Raw genomic sequence first — 24,840 nt, 5'->3', positions numbered from 1 at the left:
CCTCTCATGACCCAATGCAGTTCCACTGGGGCCATCATGTCCTTCAGAACTGGAAGCAGCCCTAGCTGGTTTGGCTCAGTGGATAGAGCGTCAGCCTGCAGACTGAAGGGTCCCAGGTTCGATTCTGGTCAAGGGCACATGCCTGGTTTGCAGGCTTGATCTCCAGTAGGGGACCAGGAGGCAGCCAATCAATGATTCTCTCTCATCACTGATGTTTCTATCTCTCTTTCCCTCTCCCTTCCTCTCTGAATTTATTCAATAAAGATATATTAAAAAAACAACAAAGAACTGGGAAACAGTTGGCTGCCATTTTCAAACTAGAGAGTATACACTCAGGTCTCATTTTGCCTGAGAGATGATAAAGCTGCTCCATTCCACTGTACCTATGACTAGTTTAGAAAAATGTTGGGTATTTAGTATGATTAGAATGTTGGAAGGACTCTTAAGAGATCATCAGTCTAATTTCACTTGCGAAGTAGTGGAAGAGGGACCCAGCACTTGCTTGGGTCTTCCACTGGGCTAGTGTTAACGGTAGGGCCAGAGCTAGGTCACAGCTCTCCTGACCTCTCCAGGTACCAGCTCCTACCTCTGCCCCATAGCTGTGGTTCCCAAAGGAAGAGCGATAATGATAACCAGGCCAGACAATTTGCTTGGCTTGGCTTAAAGTGTAACATATATGCATCCTTCTTTTGCTAATCAGAAAGCATAGTCAATCCATATGTCAAACCCTGCTCAAAAAGCCCCCATGGTTCGGCATGCTGAAAGAACAGAGAATAAGCAGTGTCTGCCTGGGAGGCAAGACCCTTACGACCCTTTCTGCTTTTCCCTCTGTGCTGCCCTATAAAAGCCCTGAAAGGCCAGGAGAAGAGACTGGGGAGTCACTAATTAGGGAGAAATAAGGCTGCACATACAAGAGCCAGAGTACATCTCCAAACCGGCAGGAACACTTACATTCCTACATAACTCCTAGAACCAGGGGCTATCAAAAGTATTAGCTGACTTAGCTCTTATGTCTCTTAGGGTCCACAGATAGGTGAAGATACAAAACTGACCCAAGTTTAAAAAAAATACTGCCTTGTGTCTACAGGTAGGCACAAACTAAAACTTAAAAGTTGAAAGAGGCAGTTCTGGTCCAGCAGTTCTCAAACCAGGCTCCCTGGCATCGCCTCAGGGGCCCGGGGTGGCAGCAGTCTCTTCCTTTCGACAAACTGCTCTGCTCTTACTTGTTTAGGCTTGAAGGAAAGGTGTTCCTGCTTTTAAATAAAAGTTTAAAAATTATGCAGACTCTCATGTAAAAGAGTAAGCAGAGCACTATCTCACTGAACTGAGATTCTAGGATCAGCTTTCTGTTGTTGTTAATCCTCACCAGAGGATATTTTTTCATTGATTTTTAGGGAGAGTGGAAGAAAGGAAACAACCAGAGGTCAAGAGATCCACCTTGGTCATGAGGCAGGCTGACAGGATGGGGCTGGAACTAAAACCTTGGGGTCCTACCGCCCGTTTTGTACTGGTTCCTCTTCCTGTGCAACACACAGAGATACACTAGGCACGCAGACACACACACTCTCATGCATGGGCCTGTGTGTTACCTTCCTTGTACCTGGAATACCAAGTTGCAACCATATGAATCCAGATGACAGGGTGTGTGAGCCCCCAGGGAGCCAATCCACAATGTACTTTCCCGTCCATTTCTTCCACGAAACCCAAAGTCAGACCATATCACATCCTGTTTTGAAAATAAAGTTATAGTCCATTAAGAATCAACCAATTCCTCTGTATGGTAGTGTTGCACATTAGTCTGACATAAACCCAAACCCATGGAATTAAAAAATATATATAAGCTAGAAGAGAGCAAACTAGTGAACCAGCTTGCAGGTTTGGTTTTATTCATTTTTTTCAATCATAATTATTTCCTACTGAGTTTAAGAAAACAAGAAAAAACACTTCCATGCGCAGAACATAGTCCTACATGCTGACACTTCTTTTATCAGTATCTTCAATCTCTATTTTCTATTTTTAGAGGCAAACCATTAACAGCTGTATTCAGAGAAAGAATGTTTTGGGGAGACATTTAATGGATGGTTTTGAGGAAGATCAGAATGAACATTTCCATTTTTGTTCTGAGTGATGAAAACAGCGGAACATGTGAACATAACTAAGGTCTGTTACAGAAGGGGGAATTTTCGCAAGGTCAGCACCACTGTAAATGCCTATGGCTCACGTGCAGCCACTCCAGGGAGTGGCAAAAGTCATGTGTCTTCTGGATACAGCCCATAAGCTCCACGCAGTGACTCAGCTCTGCATTCCCAGAGTCTAAAAGTACACCTGCCTCAGGGTGAGTGCTCATAACACTGGCTGCTTGGGAAGGAAAGAAGAATCTGTGGCCTGGTTATGGGTAAATGGTTCAGGCCAGGAACATTTTAAAGCATCTATCACATAGTTGGTATGACATTGGGTGTTTGGGATACAAAAATTAATGCAACCCAGGTCCAGCCTTCAAATCTAATAAAGAAAGATAGTCCCGTAAGTGGAACCTTTCACTATAATGTGGCAGATGCTCTGACAGAAGTGAGCAGATAACCAAAGAAGGACGCCTGGTCGCCAGCAGGGAGCTTGGGGAAGGCTGCCAATGAACCTGGGTCCCTGTTGAACAAGTCACCACACCTCAGTCTGGAATTTAGCTAAAGGCAGCTTAAAGACATGCAGTATAAAAACAAAAAGCAGGGGTTTGCCTTAGCTAAGAAGCAGCTGGTTTAAGTGATTCTTAATCTTCTTCTAGATACACTCCCTTGGGAATCTAATGAATGCCAACGCCCCTATCCACAGAGAAATGCAAGCACACACAAAATTTCTTATGTTTTGCGGGAGTCGAAGCACTGACTGCAGGTGAGAAGCTCTGTTCCACAGCATTGCTTCAGAAAGAACCACAGAAAAAAGGTTTTCTACAGGATGGGGACTGAGGGGGAGCAGAGTTAATATATGAGAAACTGACAAGAGGTTTCCCTGACCTCTTATCTACCACAATATTGATTAAAAAAGGGAAATTGTTTGGGAATGATTAGATCAAGGTGACCTAAACTACCTAAAATTTCAGCAGCATATTGGCTGGGAAACACCAGAGGAGGAAGAGTTGGGGAGGCAGGTGATGGGGTTGCAGAGAAAGTGTGAATCAAAGTAAATTTGTCAGGAAACGAACAGCATTTTGTTTCTTTCCCCACAGGCTCTTTCTTACCAATCAAGGTCAGCTACTTACAGGTAGTCAAATGTCTGAAATCAATATAGGCCCAGGAGGAATCAGCCTCAAGTCTTGCTAAAAACAAGTGACCCTGTTAGGTCACAACATCAGTGAAACCAACACAGGGGATTGATGGGGTGAATCCACTCTGGAATCTATTCTCGCATCCACCTCAAGCACTGGAAAAGTCTTTTTTTTTTTTTTTTCCTAATATATTTTTATTGATTTCAAAGAGGAAGGGAAAGAGAGAGACAGAAACATAAATGATGAGAATGATGAGAGAGAATAACTGATTGGCTGCCTCTTGCACGCCTCCCCTGGGGATCAAGCCCACAACCCAGACATGTGCCCTGACTGGGAATCGAACCATGATCTCCTGGTTCATAGATCGACATTCAACCACTGAGCCATGCCAATCGGGCCAGAGAAGTCTTTAGAAATCATCTATGTCCAGAAAATCTTTAATTGTTGAAAGTATTACATATGTTCCCTTTTTCCCCTTTGACCTCTTACTTAACAATAAATACTATGTAAAACTTATAAAGAATAAATACTTCAATTTAAATTTCAAACAACCCTTAAATGGACATTACAAATTAGCAAGTACTTAAGGCTCTGTTTTTCCTTAGGAAATTACCTTAAGTAACATAAACAGAAAACAGGTAGGATTGGATAAACGCCCGAATTCTTACATTCCAATCTGTTTCATCAGAAAGCATTGCTGGCTGTCAAACAAATCCCTTTAAATCATTACTAAACCGCCTGGTTCAATTTCAACATACTCTCATAACTATGTTATACAGTAAAGTCCAAGACAGTTATATAGAACTAATCTTCCATGTATTGCATTGTGTCCTGGTGACTTAACAAACTTGCTGACTCTCAGTAGCTAAACTGAATCACAACATAACGTGGAACCTACCTGAAAAACATTCTTGGGGCAAAATCCCTTTTGCTATATATTGATTCTTAATAGCTTCAATTGTGATGATACTTATTGATAATTATAAAAGGTAACACACCTGTCATTCTTACCTAATGAATCAGAGGTAAAGAAATTTTATATGGAATGTCACAAATTCCCTACCTTCCTTGGGAAGTAGAACACAAAATGTTTCAGATAAATGCTTTACTTAGATTAGTCAATGATATGATACATAACTAAAAATTAGTGAGACTTATTAATTTCATTTTCCACTCAAGAAAGTCAGTTAAGTGTCAATATCCTAATTTTGATCACTGGACATTTTCCAATAATATTAGCATATTTGCCAGTGTATTTACCAGTATGTGTACTGCATGTTTATCAGTGGATGATTTTAATTTGTGAAATAACATGGTTAATACATGGAAACTTTAAGTAAAGCTAAGTTAAAACTTATAAAACTAATAGAAGGCTGAAGAGAGCTAAGAATTTTGTATCAAGATTAACAAATGCTATAATTGATTAACTAGAAGCCACAGAAAATTTGACAAGGGTGAAGCTAGGGGTTTAAGTTAAAACATTCTTTGGAGGGCCCTAAAGACCAAAGAAATATCAAAACAAGAAATAAGAAAAGAAAAAAATACACTTATGTAATTGTTCAATTACTTACTACGTACACTGGTCCCACCCCACTTTCTATGCAGTTTCACTTTCCATAGTTCAAATATATTAAGTGAAAAACTTCTGAAATAAACAATTCATGTTTTAAATTCAACAACCTTCTAAGTAGCGTGATGAAATCTTACACGGAATGGCTCTGTTCCGCCCAGGACATGAATCATCCCTTTGTCTAGTATTCATTCCATAAGCTATCCACCCTTAAACATTTAGTAGCCTTCTGGGTTATTAGACTGTATTCAATGCTTGTGTTCAAGTAACCCTTATATAACTTAACAATGGCTCCAAAGCCATTCACAGAACTTTTATTACAGTATATTTTACAACTGTTCTCTTTTATTACTAGTTATTGTTAATGTTTACTGTGTCTAATTTATAAATTAAATTTTATCATAGGTATGTATGATTAGGAAAAATAGTATACATGGGGTATTAGCTGTAGTTTCAGGTATCCACTGGGGGTCTTGGGACATACGCCCAGTAGATAAGGGGGACTATGCATTCAGCACTATGTTAACACTTTTGGGGAATAAAAAAAATTATAAAACACAGTCCCTGTTCCCAAAGAGCTTACATAGAGAAATTCTATGTAATATACCATTTAAATAACAATCCAAATAAAACAGGAATGAAACCAAGGGATGAATGGATGTGGGTGCAAGTGGTTGAGAAGGTTTTATAGCCAAGGCTGAACCTTAGCCAGACCCTAAGAAGTAGAGTTTTAATAAGGAGAAACTGAGAAGAGAATGAATAAAGGCCAGAAGGTGAGAGAGAACATAGTGGCCCAGCACTCAGCGAGGAGACTAGACAAGGGACTAAGTAAAGTAGAGGAGAAAGGTTGCATCAGTCATGTTGGGGAAAGTCTTAAATGCTATCCATAATTTTAAGTCATGAAACGTTTGTGAACATGATTAACATATTTCAATATTTAATCTGGAGCATGACTTGAAATGTATTTTCATAAGAAATTGTTTTAGAAGTAATCAGAGGAAGAGTCAGAACTGGAGGAATAAAGAGTAATTTCAGAAGTGATGTAGACCAGAGGTTCTCAAAGTGGCCCATAGATCCCCTTGGGGGTCTCTTAGATCCTTTCACAGAATCTGTACGTTTAAAATTATTTTCATTATACTACTAAGATGTTACTTAGCTATGTTAAGATGCACTGTGTTCACACTGAGGGCACAAAAATAATGGTGAATAAAACTGCTGGTCAAGACAGTGGAACCAAAGTATACTGGTAGCACTGCATTCTTTTTTTTTACAGCTCTATCATCTATCTATCTATCATCTATCTATCTATCTATCTATCTATCTATCTATCTATCTATCTATCTATCTATAAAAGCTTAAGCAACCGTTATGACTGAACAACCGGTTGACCAGTCACTATGACGTACACTGACCACCAGGGGGGCAGACGCTCAACACAGGAGCTGCCCCCTGGTGGTAAGTGCACTCCCACAGGCAACCTCTCGTGGCAGTCCAACCTCCTCCTGTCCATCCCCGTGGCTGGCCAACCTCCCGTGGTCCCTCCCCCAGGCTGGCCGGCTAACCTCCCACGGTTTCTCCCCCGGCCGGCTGGCCCTGACCCGCCCCGATCGGGGCCAGCCAGCCAACCTCCCTTGGTCTGTCCCCCATCCGGTATCCCCTTCTGGCAAGCCGGTCACCCTCCCATAGTCAGTCCCTCCACCCCGTTGGCTGGCCAACCTCTCGTGGTCCCTCCCCCAAGCTGGCCGACCAACCTCCTGCAGTCCCTTCCCCCAGCTAGCAGACCCCATTGGCCCAGCTCCGATTGGGACTGGGCCAGACGGCCCTGATGGCCCTGATTGCCAGCCAGGCCGAGGGACCCCACCCATGCACATATTTGTGCACCAGGCCTCTAGTTAAGATATAATTAATGATACAATAAACAGCATATATATTAAGTGTATAATTTGGTGAATTTTTACATATATATATACACACACACACACACATATGAAACCATTACTACAATCAAGATGAGAAACATTTTGATCATGTCCAAAAGTTCCCCAGTGACTCTTTGTAACCCATCTCTCCCTACTCCCTCATTCTTAGACAAGTACTAATCTACTTTCTGTCCATTTATTTATGAGTTCTACAATTTCATACAAATGGAAGCATATACTCAGTACTCCTTTTTCATGCTAACATTAATCCAAAGGCAAATCAAACAAAGTTGACTTCACACAAAGTAGATATCAAAACAAGGAAGAACCCAGGAGAGACAGTCACTGCATCATGATAAAAGATCAATACATTAAGAGGAAATAATCATCCTAAATGTGCATAAATCTAATAGTTTCAAAATACACAAAACTAAAACTGATCAATCTTAATTGAAAAAGAAACAAATACACAATTACAGTTGGGAAATTTCAACACCTTTCTCTATATAATGGGCAAAACAAGTGCACAGAAAATTAGTAAGGACACAGGAGACTTGAACAATACCTTATATTTATAAAAAACAACAACAATATACACATTACTTTCAAGTTTACCTGGAACATTTATCAAGACTGACTATATTCTGGCCCATAAAACCATAAACTTAAAAGGCATGAAATCATACGAAGTATATTCTCTGATTATAATGGGATTAAGTTGGAAATCAGTAACAGAAAGATAGCTAGAAAACCTCCAAATATTTGGAAACTAGACATTATACTTCATAAGTCTAAGAATAAATCACAAGGAAAATTAGAAAATATTTTGAATAACATCTGCCTTCCTCCATTTATTCCTTTTTGGAAATTCACCACCAAATTGGGGGACTGCATACCAACAAAATTGTAAGCATTGTTAAGTTTCCGAGTAAGACTCTCGCTGTAGTGTGGATAGCTGTGATTGGTGAGTCAACTGCCTGTGGCTTTCAGTTACACCAAGATTGTAACAGCATTTTTATCTTTTATACAACCAAGAAGCTTTATAAATAACATTTTAACATGTAAAAAAGAAAAAGGAGATATTATGAACAGAATGAAAATGATTTTGGAAATTTGTATCCTGAAATCCATAAACTTGAAATCTTCCTAATACTTAAAAGTCTTTCTGATGAAAATGGTAATATTAGCAAGTCACTTTTTTATGATGATGCATACAGAAATGTGTCAATAGTTGGAAGATCTACAAACTCAATAAACCAATATTTTCCAAATGGCTGATGAACAGTATTATAAAAGCTCCATTCTCGTTTTTTTGGAGAAACCAAGATGGTGGCATAGGTTAACGCCGGAGATTGCTGCCTCGAACAACCACTTCAAAAAACAACTAAAGACGGAACGGACATCATCCAGAACCACAGGAAGGCTGGCTGAGTGGAAATTCTACAACTAGGAGGAAAGAGAATATCATACCCAGACTCAGAGGAGGCGCAGTGCTGAAGTGAAATACTCAGGTGTGGAGTGCGCGCGAGCGGGCTGGCGGGGGAGGGCGCGGTTGTTGTTTTCAATTGGGAGGGAGTTTCAGACTCTGAGCTCCAGATCCGGGCGAGTCTCTAGGGACCCAGACTCAAACGGGAGAAGCGGGACTGTCTGGCTTTGGTCGGAACTCGAAGGCAGCTTTCTCTCCGAGGTTTGCAGCGGTTGCTGGGACTCTGTGAGGCAGAGCCCCTAGGGACGGAACTGAGAGCAGCCATAACTGCTCGCTCGGCCCGTTCTGTAGATCCCCGGGGACCCGCCCCGCCCAAGCCCTGCACAGAGCCATTTGCCGATAGCCTCAGGCAAACGCTAGATTAGCACCGCCCTAAAGATCCAGCACAGAAGCTCTCCCACTGCAGACACAGCGGACTCTCATAGCCAGTTAGCCTGGAGGTCAAATCACCCCCACTATTGCCGACAACAATCAAGGCTTAACTACAACAAGACTGCGCACAAAGACCACTAGGGGGTGTACCAAGAAAGCATAAAAAATGCAGAGACAAAGAAACAGGACAAAACTGTCAATGGAGGATATTGAGTTCAGAATCACACTTTTAAGGTCTCTTAAGAACTGTCTAGAAGCCACCGATAAATGTAGTGAGATCCTCAAGAAAACTAATGAGACCCTCGATGTTATGATAAAGAACCAACTAGAAATTAAGCATACACGGACTGAAATAACTAATACTATACAGACTCCCAACAGCAGACCAGAGGAGCGCAAGAATCAAGGCAAAGATTTGAAATGCGAAGAAGCAAAAAACACCCAACCAGAAAAGCAAAATGAAAAAAGAATCCGAAAATATGAAGATAGTGTAAGGAGCCTCTGGGACAGCTTCAAGCGTACCAACATCAGAATTATAGGGGTGCCAGAAGATGAGAGAGAGCAAGATATTGAAAACCTATTTGAAAAAATAATGACAGAAAACTTCCCCCACCTGGTGAAAGAAATAGACTTACAGGTCCAGGAAGCACAGAGAACCCCAAACAAAAGGAATCCAAAGAGGACCACACCAAGACACATCATAATTAAAATGCCAAGAGCAAAAGACAAAGAGAGAATCTTAAAAGCAGCAAGAGAAAGAAACTCAGTTACCTACAAGGGAATACCCATACGACTGTCAGCTGATTTCTCAACAGAAACTTTGCAGGCCAGAAGGGAATGGCAAGAAATATTCAAAGTGATGAATAGCAAGAACCTACAACCAAGATTACTTTATCCAGCAAAGCTATCATTCAGAACTGAAGGTAAGATAAAGAGCTTCACAGATAAGGAAAAGCTAAAGGAGTTCATCAACACCAAACCAGGATTATATGAAATGCTGAAAGGTATCCTTTAAGAAGAGGAAGAGGAAGAAAAAGGTAAAGATACAAATTATGAACAACAAACATGCATCTATCAACAAGTGAATCGAAGAATCAAGTGAATAAATAATCTGGTGATTATAATAGAATCAGGGACATAGAAAGGGAATGGACTGACTATTCTTGGGGGGGGGGGGAAGGGGTGTGGGAGATTCGGGAAGAGACTGCACCTATGGATGAGGACAGTGGGTGGGGAGTTAGGGCGGAGGGTGGGGTGGGAACTGGGAGGAGGGGAATTATGGAGGGAAAAAAGAGGAACAAATGTAATAATCTGAACAATAAAGATTTAATTTAAAAAAAAAAAAAAAAAGCTCCATTCTCTACAAGAGAGACCAATGGAGTTTATTGTATGAGTGCAAAGAGTTCAGTGATTATGGGTTCAGACTCTACGGCAACAAACAAATCTTTTGAGAAACTACTCCTTGTCAAGTTTGGCAGAGTATTTTTAAAAATCCACAACTATCTAAAAAGGCTGCTAAAAAACTATTTTCTGCTGCATATGCACGAGGTAAGATATTCTTCATATACTTCAAATAAACCAACAAATTACAAAAGACTGAATGAAGAAACAGATAGAAGAATCCAGCTGTCTTCTATTAAAGCAGACATTAAAAAGACTTACAAAAGTGTAAAATAATACCACTCCTCTCAGAACATACAAGTCTGAATATAGTAATTTTCATTAAAATGTTATTATGTTCACAAGTTTATTTAAAATGAATTAATAAATACTTTAAACATTGATCAGTTTGAATGTTTAACTACCTACCATGACAGAGAGAAGAGTACTTGAAACAATAAGTAATAAGACTAAGTGGCCAAATGAGTTATAGCAGTAAAAGTAAAATGATAAACAACTTTGGTACCTGATGTAAGAAGACTTGGTACTCAGAAAACTCTGAGCTAAAAAATAAAATAATCTCAATAGACTTGGTTTTTCATAGCAGATTTGCCTGTACTAATCCGGAGACTTAATCACCATAATGTGAGCGGACAGAAAACTCATCCAACTAAAAAGATCAGATTTTATAAGGGCTCAATTAGAATTCTAGCACAATGCCAAAAGACTGTTTTTATGTCCACACTTCATGGACTGGATACGTGTATGCCCAGTGCTGTTATGCCTGGGCTGAGACAGATAACTGAGGGGGTCAGATCAGAGATTCATCCAAGGCAGAGTGAGCCTAGACCAGCCGTGGGCAAACTACGGCCCACGGGCCGGATCCGGCCAGTTTGAAATGAATAAAACTAAAAAAAAAAAAAGGCCGTACCCTTTTATGTAATGATGTTTACTTTGAATTTATATTAGTTCACACAAACACTCCATCCATGCTTTTGCTCTGGCCCTCTGGTCCAGTTTAAGAACCCTTTGTGGCCCTCGAGTCAAAAAGTTTGTCCACCCCTGGCCTAGCCTAAGCATAAACGGAATTCCTTAATTCTGGCTGTAGAGTTCCCACAGAACTGAATGTATTAGACCCTCTGGAGGCAGTGAAGCAGAGAAGCAGTTAAAGGTTGGAGGGCAGACAGCTTGGGTTACTCTTTTCTTAGTTGTATATTTTCAAAAGCTTTTTCACTTAACCACTTTGTGCCTCATTTTTCTTAAAATAAGGATAATTATTAAATCATAGGGTTACTGTGAGGATTATAAATGTAAAGTACTTAGAAAAGCATCAATTATAAGTACTTGATAAGTATTACTATTACACAACATTTTGCCTGAAATTTAAAGTAAAAAAAGTATTAATCTAATCTACAGATTGAAAGGGGGATATAAGAAATAATAATGAAATACTCTAAAAGTTAACTATGATATTTAAAAGGTCCAGGGTTAAACATCCATAAAGTGATCACAACTAAGGTTGTAAGAAAAAAATTACCTCAAAATTATCATTTAAAAATGAGTAAAAAGTAGATTTGGTACAGACTTTGGATTCAGAAAGCATCTATGAAATGTTTTTAAAACTGATGGATTTCTTTCATGGTTATGAAAATAAAAATATGTCCTCGCCTAACAATTATGAAATAGGTGAGATAATTTTCATTTTTTAAATAAAAAGCAAAAAATAAGCATTTAAAAATTTAATAAAGAAATCTACAAAGTATTAACAATTGTATCATAGTAATTATGTAAACATCAGCATCTACACCTTGATTCAAAGTGAAAACAAAACAAAACAAAACGCAGGCTGCATTAAAAACTTCTCACGAGTCCAAGGCCTACAGCCTATGTGAGAGGGAAGTCCAGAGAGGGAGTGGTGGTAATGGGCAGGAGGGGAGGAGTGGGGGGTGAATAGCTGGCAGTGACGACTAAGACTTCTCTCCACAAAGGATGGGCAGGGTAAAGGACTCTGGGGCCTTGACCTGACTGTGGGCAAGGCAAAGTCATCCTAACAGCTTCAGGGACTACTCCCATTCATGGCCAGGCCTAAGACACCCACCCAGAAATCAGAGCAGGGAGTTTGCAAAATCACTCCACAAAATAAACTGGCAGTCTGCAGCAGAAAACACTTAAAAGAAAAGAGGATATTGTAGCCTGCAAACTCTTCTGTCAATTATGTCAACACACGGCAAAGAACTTCCACATTCTTACTTCTGCAAGTACGCCCACACTTCTGCAGGACTTCTACAACCAAATACAGCAATAAAGTGGGAACCAGCACCTGACCCAGGCCTTAAATCTGCACTAAACCCTCAGGACAGGGAGAGATGGAAGCAGCAGCTTGGAATGCTTCTTCATGTAGTCAGCTCTGTACCTCTGTCTCACCAGAATGAATGAAAACTTCTATGTAGGTCAGAGGAAATGAAGTGTTATACATAATCTGTGCTTCTAATACACTCCAAACCAGCTTGGGGGCTGTTTAAAGGCACAGGAGAAAGTGCATAGGAAATGTGATGAGTAGAAAACCAGTGAGAAGGCTGCTCGTGTGTGTGTGTGTGCCCAACATTTCGCTTCTCTTGAGCAAATCTTTTTGGCTAGAGTGGATAAAATACTCAACACCCACAGTGAACCTCTTTTGAGAGAAAAATGACAGTGAGGAAAAATGGTACCAGGGAATTTCTCAAGAATAAATTATTACAGTGATTAAAAGGAATGTGTTGACTTACCTGGAAAATATCTGTCTTGTCTTCAAATAGACTGACAACATATTTATAGTCAGCATAAGCCCAGAATTTGGAATAATCATAATCTATAAATGGTCCAGAAATACTAGAGTGGTCACAGTTCCAGGTCAGAAACTCTTCAAGTGTAGCTTCTACATAACTACATGAAGTTTCAAACTGAGGAACTGTAAAGTAAGAGAACCCAACTTTAAATGTATTTGAAACAGTTTCCAAAATTGTTTTTTTAAAAATATTTTCAACCAAAAATGTTAACTATCATTTCAATTAATTAAAAATTAACTTGGCACTTGCTATATAATTAAAATCACTTACAACTTTCACAATGCTATTGTGGTACATATATACAATGGAATATTACTCAGCCATAAGAAAAGATAAAATACTGTCATCTGTGACAACATGGATGAGTTTTGAGAATATCATGTTAAGCGAAATTAGACAGGAAAGTCAGGAACCATATGAATTTAACTCATATCTACACTAATAAAAGAGAAAAATGGTAATTGGCGTACGGCGATACCGTTTTCATTGGCTAATCAGGGCTATATGCAAATTAACTGCCAACTAAGATTAGCAGTTAACTGCCAACAAGATGGCGGCTAATTTGCATATGTAGGCACAATGCAGGGAGGCGAAAGGGAAAGCAGGAAGAAGCCCCCTGCCACTGACAGTGATCGGAAACCCAGCGGGGAGCTAAGAGCTGGGGGGCAGGGCTGCTCCCCAGCCATGATCGGAGAATCAGGCGCCTTTGCCGCCCTGGCCAGTGATAGCAGGAAGTAGGGGTGGAGCCAGCGATGGGAGCTGGGCAAGGTCGAAGCTGGCAGTCCCAGGAGCTAGGGGTCCCTTGCCTGGGCCTAAAGCGAAGCCCACGATCGCTGCGCCCCCCGCTGCCACTGCAGGTCCCCGCTGCCCGGGCCGGACACCTAGGCCAGAGGCGTTAGGCCTGGGCAGGGGCGGAGCCTGCAACCGCGGGGAGCTGGGGGTCCCCTGCCCAGGCCTGACACCTCTGCCGGAGGCCTCAGGCCTGGTCAAGGGGCTGATCCGGTGATTGGTGATCGGAGGGTGATGAGGGTCAACTCCTCTGGCTGAGGCATCAGGCCTGGGTGGGGGGCGGAGCCGGGGATTGGGGGGATATGATGGTCCCCTTGCCCAGGCCTGAAGCCTGGGTCAGAGGCGTCAGGCTTGGGCGGGGGCCAGAGCCAGTGATCGGGGGGAGATGGGGGTCCCCTGCCCAGGCATGATTCCTGGGCCAGAGGCCTCAGGCCTGGGCGGGGGCCAGAGCCAGTGATCGGGGGGAGATGGGGGTCCCCTGTCCAAGCCTGACACCTCTGGCGGAGGCGTCAGGCCTGGGCAAGGGGCCGATCAGGCGATCGGAGGGTGATGGGGGTCAACGCCTGAGGGCTCCCAGTATGTGAGAGGGGGCAGGCTGGGCTGAGGGACACTCCCCCCCCACACACACCCAGTGCACGAATTTCGTACACCGGGCCCCTAGTCTATAATAATAAAAGCGTAATATACAAATCGACCGAATGACCGAACAGCAGAACAACCATCCAGACAACATTCTCGATGACCATGCTATGACAGGCACTGGCACCAGGCCAGCCAAGGCAGGTGTGATGTGATTGGTCGGGGGGCCTGCCATTGCTCCACGATTGCCCAGAGGGAGGCCCAGGCCACAAGTCAGCGGGGCAATCAATTGGGTGGCTCCACGATTGCCTCGCAAAGGGAGGCCCAGGCCACTTGCTGCAGGACAATTGATGGGGAGGGGGGGGCACTCTGCGGAACCAGGGAGCCAGGGGGTTGTGGTGGCGGATGTGGGCAACACCAGGCCAAGGCAGGTGCTGGTTGGGGGCGGGGCTGCGAGGCAGCGGGGTTGCGAGGCAGCTGGGGCTGCAAGGGCCTACCCTTGCACCAATTTCGTGCATTGGGCCTCTTGTATGGGATATAAAACTGGAAGCAACAAATGAACAAATAAAACAAACAAACAAAAACTCAAAGACACAGACAACAGTATGGTGGTTACCAGAGGAAAAGGGAAGTGGAGGGGAGGTGTCAAAGGGTAAAGAGGATCAAACACATGGTGATGAAAGAGATTGAACTTTGGGTTGTAAATACATAATGTAATATGCAGATATATTATAGAATTGTAACTTGTATGATTTTATTAACCAATGTCACCCCAATAAATTTAATAAAAGAATTTTAAAGACACTATTGAATTAAGCATTCATTTTTAAATAAAATAGTAAAATACTCTAAGATTTTTTTTATAAAAAGACAGTTTTAACCTTAGAACTAAAAACTATCCTTACTATTGGCTGATTCAGTTGTTAAACAACAAAGCCAAAAGCTCTTCTGAAAGAAAGCTTTTATTAAGATATAAAAAAGAAATCGCCAAAACCAGTTTGGCTCAGTGGATAGAGCGTCGGCCTGCGGACTGAAAGGTCCCAGGTTCGATTCCGGTCAAGGGCATGTACCTGGGTTGCGGGCACATCCCCAGTGGGGGATGTGCAGGAGGCGGCTGGTAGATGTTTCTCTCTCATCGATGTTTCTGACTATCTCTCTCTCTTCCTCTCTGTAAAAAATCAATAAAATATATTAAAAAAAAAAAAGAAATCATTAAGTTATTAAAAAATATTAGAATATTTATTTTCAGACCTGGCTGGCATGGCTCAGTGTTTAGCGATGGCCTATGAACCAGGAGGTCACAGTTTGATTCCCAGGTTGGGGGTTCGATCCCAAGTGGGGGGCATGCAGGAAGCAGATCAATGATTCCCTCTCATCACTGATGTTTCTATCTCTCTCTCTGAAATATAAAAATATTTAAAAAAAATATTTATTTTCAGGACACAGAAGAAATTTCTAATAAATAGGATTAAAAATATTAATGAAATATATGATTTGACTATATAAAAAGGTAAAAATCATGAAGCAAAATCAGATGGCAAATAATAACATGGGAAGCACATTATGTATCCTTATAGAAACTGCATTTCTTTAACATGATCCATTCTCCTTTCTGCCAATCCTCTCTTTTTTAATGCTTAAGTCCTTAGGACATCAGACTCCAGTCAGCATCAACTGTCTTAAGAATGAAGCCTCAAGTCTGTTGACCACAGAAACCAACCACACATCTTGACCTCAGTTGTGTTTCAGTCCCAGGCCCATAAAGCAGAAGGACCCCACTGACCACACCCTCACAGCGCTAGGCAGAACAACGCCATGGCTGACCTCAGGACCTAACACAATGATCAACTACTCCCTACCTTGGCCCCAACCAATCAGGAGAGCCTACAACCCCAACTCCCTAAATCACCATGATCACTAACTTTCCCCATTCGTAATCTGTCCCTGTGTGGTCCCTCCTGGAGCCAGGTTTTAGAGCACTAGCTTACCTGTGACTCTCGGCTTGTGCCATTTCCTTAAATAAATCTTTACTTTCTTTGCTGTAAACTCTTGGTCACATCTTATTGGGCTTTCATGGGTGCTGGCAAATGGACTCTTTTAGTCTAGCAAGATCAGTAACAAACACAGTATTCTTAATATGTAAGGCACTTATTAAAAAAAACCCACACACCTCAAAAACCTGAAAGCCCAATAAGGAATAGTCAGAGAATAATTACCAGAAAGAAAATACAAATTGCCACTAAATATGAACACATGTTCAACACCACCAGCAACCAAAAAAATGTTAAACTCATGAGATGTTACTTTTCACCTATCAGCAAGATTGTTTTCATTTCTTTTTAACTGAATTTATTGGAGTGACACTCGTTAATAAAATTAGATAGGTTTCAGCCTGCCCGGCGTGGCTCAGTGGTTGAGCGTCGACCTATGAACCAGGTCAGCGTTTGATTCCGGCCCAGGGCCCATGCCCGGGTTGTGGGCTCAATCCCCAGTAGGGGGTGTGCAGGAGGCAGCCGATCAATGATTCCTTCTCGTCACTGATGTTTCTATCTCTCTTTCTCCCTCTCCCTTCCTCTCTGAAATCTATCTATCTATCTATCTATCTATCTATCTATCTATCTATCTATCATCTATCTATCTATCTATCAATCATCTTTCTATCTATCTTAAAAACAATTTTATAGGTTTCAGGATACAGTCTATAATACATCATCTGTATGTTGTATTGTGTGTTCACCATCCCAAGCAAGATTATTTTTTGAAAAGTGCTGTCTGCAAAGAGCTGGGCCATAGTATCAGAGGTCTTTCATTCTTTCACCCCACACATATCTGAATGTCCATTAGGAGCTCAGTCCACGATGAGAAAGTGAACTTCTTCATGGGAAGAGAGACTTTGAACAGTTCATTACTGACATAACTAATCAGTTATCATAACTATGCTAAATGTTACTAAGAAATAGTAGGTGCTCTGAGATAATTTAAGAGTCACACATTTGGGGGTAGGGGAGGGAGATGTGGTCAGGAAAGACTTCCAGGAGAAAATGCTATTTGAGCTAACATCTGAAGGAAGATCTGAAGGCAGAAGAGAAATTAACTAGGTAAAGGTGGAGTAAGGGGAAAGAGGAACAGAGAGAAGCATGGCTAGACTACAGACGCAAAGGCCCTGAGGTAAGAAACAAACCTCTGGAAATACAAAAAATGCAGAAATACTTGTTTGGCTTGAGCTCAGGTAGAGGGATTAAGCTGATGAGACAAATACAGCTTTCTACACCAAAACAAAATTTTGACCTTTAGTTTAAAGGTAATGAGAAGCCATTTAAGGGTTTAAGCAGAGAAATAAGATGAGTTTAAAAAACAAAAACTGTCTCTGGTTTCAGTATAAGAATAGCCTAGGTAGGGAGAGCAGGAGGTACAGTGGGACTATAGATGAGGCTAGTGGGATGAGAGAAAGCAGGGTAACCCCAACTAGAAGATGGTTATGGAGAAAGAGAGAAGCAGGTTGCTACTAGATATTTAGGACACCACTTAAGAGAGGCATTCCCGAACGCCTCAGAAGGTTCTTGTGTTAAGAAGCTTCATGAATATTGCTGCCACTGATGATAATGGTCATATCCCTTGATCTAGTCATGATCCTTTTAGAAATCTATTCTAGAGAAATAATCACAAACTTGGAGAAGATTTATTTTCAAAATTGTTTACTACAGTCCTATTTAAAAATTTAAAACTTCAAAGCAATCTATATATCAAAATAAGAGAATTTAAAAAATACATTATGATACTATCATACAATGGAATATTAGGTAGCCATTTAAAAGTCACATTTGCCAAAACCGGTTTGGCTCAGTGGATAGAGCGTCGGCCTGCGGACTCAAGGGTCCCGGGTTCGATTCCGGTCAAGGGCATGTACCTGGGTTGCGGGCACATCCCCAGTGGGGGGTGTGCAGGAGGCAGCTGATCGATGTTTCTCTCTCATCGATGTTTCTGACTCTCTCTCTCTCTCCCTTCCTCTCTGTAAAAAATCAATAAAATATATAAAAAAAAATAAATAAATAAAAGTCACATTTAATGTTAAGAGAAACTGCTCAGAATATGTTAAGTAAAAAAAAAAAAAACAAAGCAGGCTCTGAACATTAATACATTATTTTTAAAAGACAAAAAGGCCTATATGGACATATGTACACTTTGGTGATAGGACCAAGTGCTTTTTAATTTCTCTGGCTCTTCCCATTTTTTTCAATATTCTCTACAATAAGCAATATTCTCTACAATGTTATTTTTAAAATAACATTTATTGAGCATTTACTATGTGCTAGGCACTGTTCTAAATGTTTTATGTGCATGAACACATTTAATCAATTACAGAGAAGTTAAGTTACTTAACCAAAGTCACATAGTAAGCCAAAATTTGAAACCATGCAAGCTGACTCTGAGTCAGCTCTCTTATTGCTTGTGGCAGAATTGCATTTATACTCAAAGAATAACTTCAAGATTTAGTATCCAGAATATATAAAGAACTCTTTGATAAATCAACAACAAAAGACAAAAAAAAACAAAAACAAAAACAAACCAAACCACCCAAAAACAAAAAATATCTCAATTAGAAAATGGGCAAAGCATCTGAATAGACATTTCTCCAAAAAAGATATCCAAGTGGTCAATAAGTATATGATAAGATGCTTGACATCATTAGTCAAGGGAAATGTGTATCAAGAGCATAATGAGATAACAATTCACACCCACTAGAATGACCAGAATAAAAAATGGGGTAAGCGTTGGCAAGGACAGAGAAATCGGACACTCATACATTGGGGTGGGAATTTAAGATGGTTCAGCTGCTTTGGAAAACAGTTTGGAAGTTTCTCAAAAGGTTTAATACAGAGTTACTGTATGAGTTGGCAATTCTACTTCTAGGTATAAACCCAAGAGAAATGGAAACATATGTCCACACAAAAACTTGTACATAAATGTTCATAGCAGCCTAATTTATGATAGCCAAACAGTGGAAACAACCCAAATGGCCAGAAACTGATTAATGGATAAACAAAATGTGGTATATACACATAATGGAATATTATCTGTAAATATAAAAGCCTAATATGCAAATTGTCCCTGTAGAAGTTCAACTGGGAGACTGATCACTCGCTATGACGTGCACTGACCACCAGGGGGCAACGTGGAACGAAGGAAGGCCCTGATCGGCCCTGATCGCCGGCCAGGCCTAGGGACCCTACACGTGCACGAATTTCGTGCATTGGGCCTCTAGTTCATTAATAAAAATAAATGAAGTACAGATACATGCTACAACATGGATGAATCTTGAAAACATGCTATGTGAGTGAAAGAAACTAGCACAAAAAGCCACAATATTGTATGATTACATTTATATGATGTGCCCAGAATAGTCAAATCAATAAAAACAGAAAGTAGATTAGTGGTTGCCAGGGACTGGCAGTGAGGCAGAACAGAGGGTGACTGCTGAAGGGGTACTGGGCTTCTTTATGGAGCGATGAAAATGTTCTAGAATTAGATAGTGATGATGTTGCCCAACATGGTGAATATGCTAAAACCACTGTATACTGAAAATGGTCAACTTTTCATTATGTGAATTTTACCTTAATTTTTAAAAAGAACAAAATATCTTTAGTAAAAACTCAGAGGAGTTGTTACAACCACAAAGACTTTCTACTTTCTCTTATGCTTAAGTATCAACTTGAAAATGTCAAATTACTGTGATTCATCTATAAGTCTGAAGAAGATTAAGAGTTAATATCCATAGAGCACTTACACCAGTGACTGACACAATAGCTCTCAATAACTGTTAGCTATTAGTAGTAGTATTGTATTTGGAGTCTAACCAGGATGGGGAAAAAATTACATCCTATTTCTCTCCAAATTATTGTCTTCAATGAGTGGAAGATTTACAATCAAGACTACAATCAAGAAGGAAAAAGCACAAGCTGATTTTTATGTGGCTGCCACTGGTCTAGCATTTAATTTTAAAAATATAGTAAAAACATTTCGGTCTGTCATGGGAATACAAGGAGACTCTAGACCAGCCGTGGGCAAACTACGGCCCGTAGGCCGGATCCGGCCCGTTCGGCTGTTCTATCCGGCCTGCGGAGCCGAAAGAGCGGAGAGTTCTCTTGCTCTCCCTTCCGCTCCTTCACCAGCAGCAGTGTTAACATGTATTAGTTCACACAAACACTCCATCCATGCTTTTGTTCCAGCCCTCCGGTCCAGTTTAAGAACCCACTGTGGCCCTTGAGTCAAAAGGTTTGCCCAACCCTGCTCTAGACACTAAAAACCAAATAATTCTATGAGATCTACTAGAAGGTTAACATGAAAGAAAGAAGCTTTGAGAAGACGGGTACCTTCTTAAACTGTCTCAGTTAGTAGATATTCATAGGCCACCTCACAGCAATACTTAAAACGCTGAATTTCTAGACTACCAAACCTACCCATATTTAAATATAAGTTAAACACACATTCTGAAGCCAGACAATGCTGTGGACTCCTTATCCTTCTTTTATATTAAGTATTCTGAGAGGTAACAATAATTGTGCTGACTATAAGGCAAACCAATCAAAACATTACAAGTCTTTAGGGAAGAAGAGGGAGCTGGCAAAATCTAATTGCTTAAGAGAAAAAGAAAATAGCTACACATATTACCTGCAATGGAGGTCAGGCAGCTGATAAGGCAAAGAGATAAAATTTCAACTAAGACTGAGCACTATAAATAGTGCCTGAAGCCACACATAAAAGGACACATTCTATGCAAGTCAAAAGTGGGAGCAACTATTAGATTACTATTGGTCATTTTCAGTCATGTGGGAACAGAAATAATAGCAGATTAACAAATATTTATTATTTGCCACATGCTTGAACAAAAACATTTTATAATAGAGGCCTGGTGCATGGATTCCTGCACCGGTGGGGTCCCTCAGTATGGCCTGTGAGGACTGGGCCAAAACCAGCTCTCAGACATCCCCCAAGGGGTCCCAGATTGCGTGAGGGCGGTTCTCCAGTGACGCACCCCAGAATCAGGCTCCGTCCTCTCTGGTTCTGGGTGTGTCATCCGAGAACCGCAGCTGCAAGTCACTGCAGCTCAGCAGCTCCTGCGTTGAGCATCTACCCTCTGGTGGTCATTGTGTGTCATAGCTATAGGTCGGACAGGCAAACAGTCAGATGGTCGCTTAGGCTTTTATATATATAGATGAGGTTATAAACTATAGGTTGTTTATTCTTTAAATAAAAGCTTAACACAAACTGTCCTAAAACTTCCAATAAAATATTCTCTAACTGAAAATGGTCAAAAAGAGAATCAGAAATAAAGGATTTTCTAGAGATAAAGCACACACTGCTGGGAATGTGGAAATACTATTGAAGAGACATTATTATTATGATTACTTGTGGTAATCATACCTACCTGTATCTGTACTTTTCATTCCCATCCTAAATCGTATCTGCTTGCCATGAAGGACCTTGGAAAGGTGCTCAGCAGTCCAGTGTTGTGCTGGCCAATCAAAAACCATATTACAGAAGACAGCAGGTTGCTGTAAAGACATGATAATTTCTTTTGCTTTCTCTGGTGTGAAAGGTTTGACATATTCACCTAGGAAGAGAAATAAATAGAGCAACAGATAAGTAACTATAGTTATAAATCTATATTAATAAAAGGGTAATATGCTAATTAGACTAGACATCCTTCCAGACAAAGCCACAGTGGCAGGGGCCGAGGCAGAGGTGGTTAGGGCCGATCAGGCTGGCAGGGGAGAGCAGTTAGGGGCAATCAGGCAGGCAGGCAGAGAGGTTAGGGGTGATCAGGCAGGCAGGCAGAGAGGTTAGGGGCGATCAAGCCAGCAGGGGAGAGCAGTTAAGGGCAATCAGGCCAGCAGGGGAGAGCAGTTAGAGACAATCAGGCTGGCAGGGGAGAACAGTTAGGGGTGATCAAGCCAGCAGGGGAGAGCAGTTAGGGGCGATCAGGCGGGCAGAGGAGAGCAGTTAGGGGCAATCAGGCAGGCAGGCAGAGAGGTTAGGGGTGATCAGGCAGGCAGGCAGGTGAGTGGTTTGGAGTAGTGGTCCCGGATTGCGGGAGGGATGTCCAGCAGTTGAACATCCCCTGAGGGGTCCCGGATTGGAGAGGGTGCAGGCTGGGCTGAGGGACCCCCCAGCCCCCATGCATAAATTTCGTGCACTGGGCCTCTAATATAAATATAAATATCAAACAACCATAATTCATCGATGATATGTCTTATATTAAATTTTAAATGTTAGAAAATACTTACAATTTTTAACATCAAGATTTTTTTTAAAAGGCTTTCTAACTATTTAAATTTAAAAAGATGCAATTTTTTTGAAAATATTATTTTCTAAACAGAGGATAATGTAAGAAAAGCTGATATAAGCTACTCTAGAACAACCAGAATTGCTGGGGCCAGCAACAATTCTACTTGCTCTATCACATATTTATGTCCCCAAAACCAACTGAATTAATAAAAATACACCAGTCAGTGGGAAAAGGGGAATTACTTTTATTGAAAGATTTAAAAAGGATAAAAAAATGTGCTAGGAAAAGTATCAGGGTTAATCCTTGACCAGTTTGGCTCAGTGGATAGAGCGTCAGCCCATGGACTGAAAGATCACAGGTTTGACTCTGGTCAAGGGCATGTACCTCGGTTGCAGGCCCGGTTGGGTTGTGTGTGAGAGGAAACCAATTGATGTCTCTCTCTCACATAGATGTTTCACTCTCTCTGTCTCTCCCCCTCCCTTACACTCTCTAAAAATCACTGGGAAACTGTCCTTGGGTGAGGATTAACTAACTAACTAAATAAAACATTTGTAAAAATAAAAAAATAATCATTGGCTTCAACTGCATTTATAAAGAGTATAGGGGCTAAGAACTGAGTACTGCAATAAATTCCACAGAATTATATAATGCTAATTCTGGATAGGATACTAAATATTAGTATTTGCTAAATGAAAGAATAAGTTTCTCTTTAAAGACATCTTAAACACACTGCGGACCAGTAGTTTTATTGCTAGCTTAACCCAGTAGCCAGATAAATTTCTATTGAACGAGTACAAAAAAGTTTTACATAAATGTTAAAGGCACGCTTTAAAGTTAAATACCCATTGCATTTTGAAGTTATTTATTACATATGCTTACAAGCTAAGATCTTTTTAAAGTATGATACTTTGTAAAACACTGTGTAATATGAAGCAAGAATTCTCATGATCCAGCCGCAATGTGTTAAGATGAAAGTGTTCTGGGAAAGGTAAAAAAAATGCTTCGTACTTTGACCCCCAAAACATATATTTATGATTCTCTGAATCAGCTAAATTGTGTATTTCAGTTACGTAATCTGTAATTACACTTAATTCAAAAAAATTTAGAAAAGCTCATAACTAATCCAAGTTCTCCCATCATCCAACTTTTTATAAACTTTCTGATAAAAGAAGAGGAATGGGGCAGGACTCATCGAGGAACTTGAGGAACTTGTCTGAATATAAGACTTACTTTTAAAGAAAATGAAAATTTAAGTCAATTTGACTTCCTTTCTTAATCAAGGGCTAAAACTCAGAATCCTTTCCTAAATCCTTGGTGAAAGTGAGCAAGCTCTAAGCCTTCAGCAGTTGACATTTGATAACAGTGTGTTGCCTTGGAAGTCAGGGCTTCCAAGTGAGGAGGAAATCAGTATGGATGCTTAGAGAGAGTAAGGGCAGGTAGAAGAGCTGGGGACTACACGGAGTGAGGAAGGAGAGACTCTCTTAGGTCTCAATGCAAAAAAAGCCCCAACTCTATCTTTATTATGTTTTTAAAATATATTTTTAAAATATATTTTTATTTATTTCAGAGAGGGAGAGAGATAGAAACATCAATGATGATTCCAAATCTTAGCTATGGTAAATTGTGCTGCTATGAGCACATGGGTGCATATATCCTTTCTGATTGGTGTTTCTAGTTTCTGGGATATAGTCCTAGAAGTAGGATCACAGGGTCAAATGGGAGTTTCATTTTTAGTTTTTTGAGGAAACTCCATACTGTTCTCCACAGTGGCTGCACCAGTTTGCATTCCCACCAGCAGTGCAAGAGGGTTCCTTTTTCTCCGCATCCTCTCCAGCACTTGTGCTACATCTACATAATGGAATACTCTGTTACTGTAAAAAAGGAATTCTTATCATTTGCAACAGCATGGATGGAACTAGAGAGCATTATGCTAAGTGAAATAAGCCAGTCAGAGTCAGAGAAAGATAAGTATCACATGATCTCACTCATTTGTGGAATATAATGAACAACATAAACTGATGAACCAAAACAGACCCAGAGACAGAGAAGCATCGACCAGACCGTCAAATCTCAGAGGGAAGGTAGGGAGGGTGGGGGTAAGAGGGAGAGATCAACCAAAGGACTTGTTTGCATGCACATAAGCCTAACCAATGGACATAGACACCAGGGGTGCAAGGACATGAGTGGGGGTGGGGTGGGGGTGGGGGGGCAATGGGGGGATCAGGACACATGTAATACCTTAGCCAATAAAGAAAAAAAAACAAAGTACTAATACATAGTACAACATAGGTGAACCTTGAAGAAAACATTATGCTAAGTGAAAGAAGTCAGTCATAAAACACCACATATTGTCTGAATTCATTGATATGAAATG

General features: G+C 40.8%; 1 protein-coding gene across 1 annotated transcript in view; it reads right to left on the bottom strand.

The window, feature by feature from the left end:
- Positions 1–24,840, bottom strand: part of HSPBAP1 (HSPB1 associated protein 1) — a 46,699-nt gene that overhangs the window by 10,219 nt on the left and 11,640 nt on the right. The window contains exons 2-4 of the mRNA XM_081087254.1: positions 21,606–21,791; positions 12,752–12,933; positions 1,590–1,726 (exon numbers count right to left, since the gene is read on the bottom strand). Of these exons, the coding sequence (XP_080943380.1) occupies positions 1,590–1,726; positions 12,752–12,933; positions 21,606–21,791 (505 nt within the window). The remainder of the gene's footprint in view (positions 1–1,589; positions 1,727–12,751; positions 12,934–21,605; positions 21,792–24,840) is intronic.

This window comes from Myotis nattereri (assembly GCF_964212035.1).
Source record: "Myotis nattereri genome assembly, chromosome: 3".
In the NCBI taxonomy this organism is placed as follows: Eukaryota; Metazoa; Chordata; class Mammalia; order Chiroptera; family Vespertilionidae; genus Myotis; species Myotis nattereri.
Note: the sequence above shows the minus strand (reverse complement) of the source record. Positions and strands in the feature narration are given on the sequence as shown.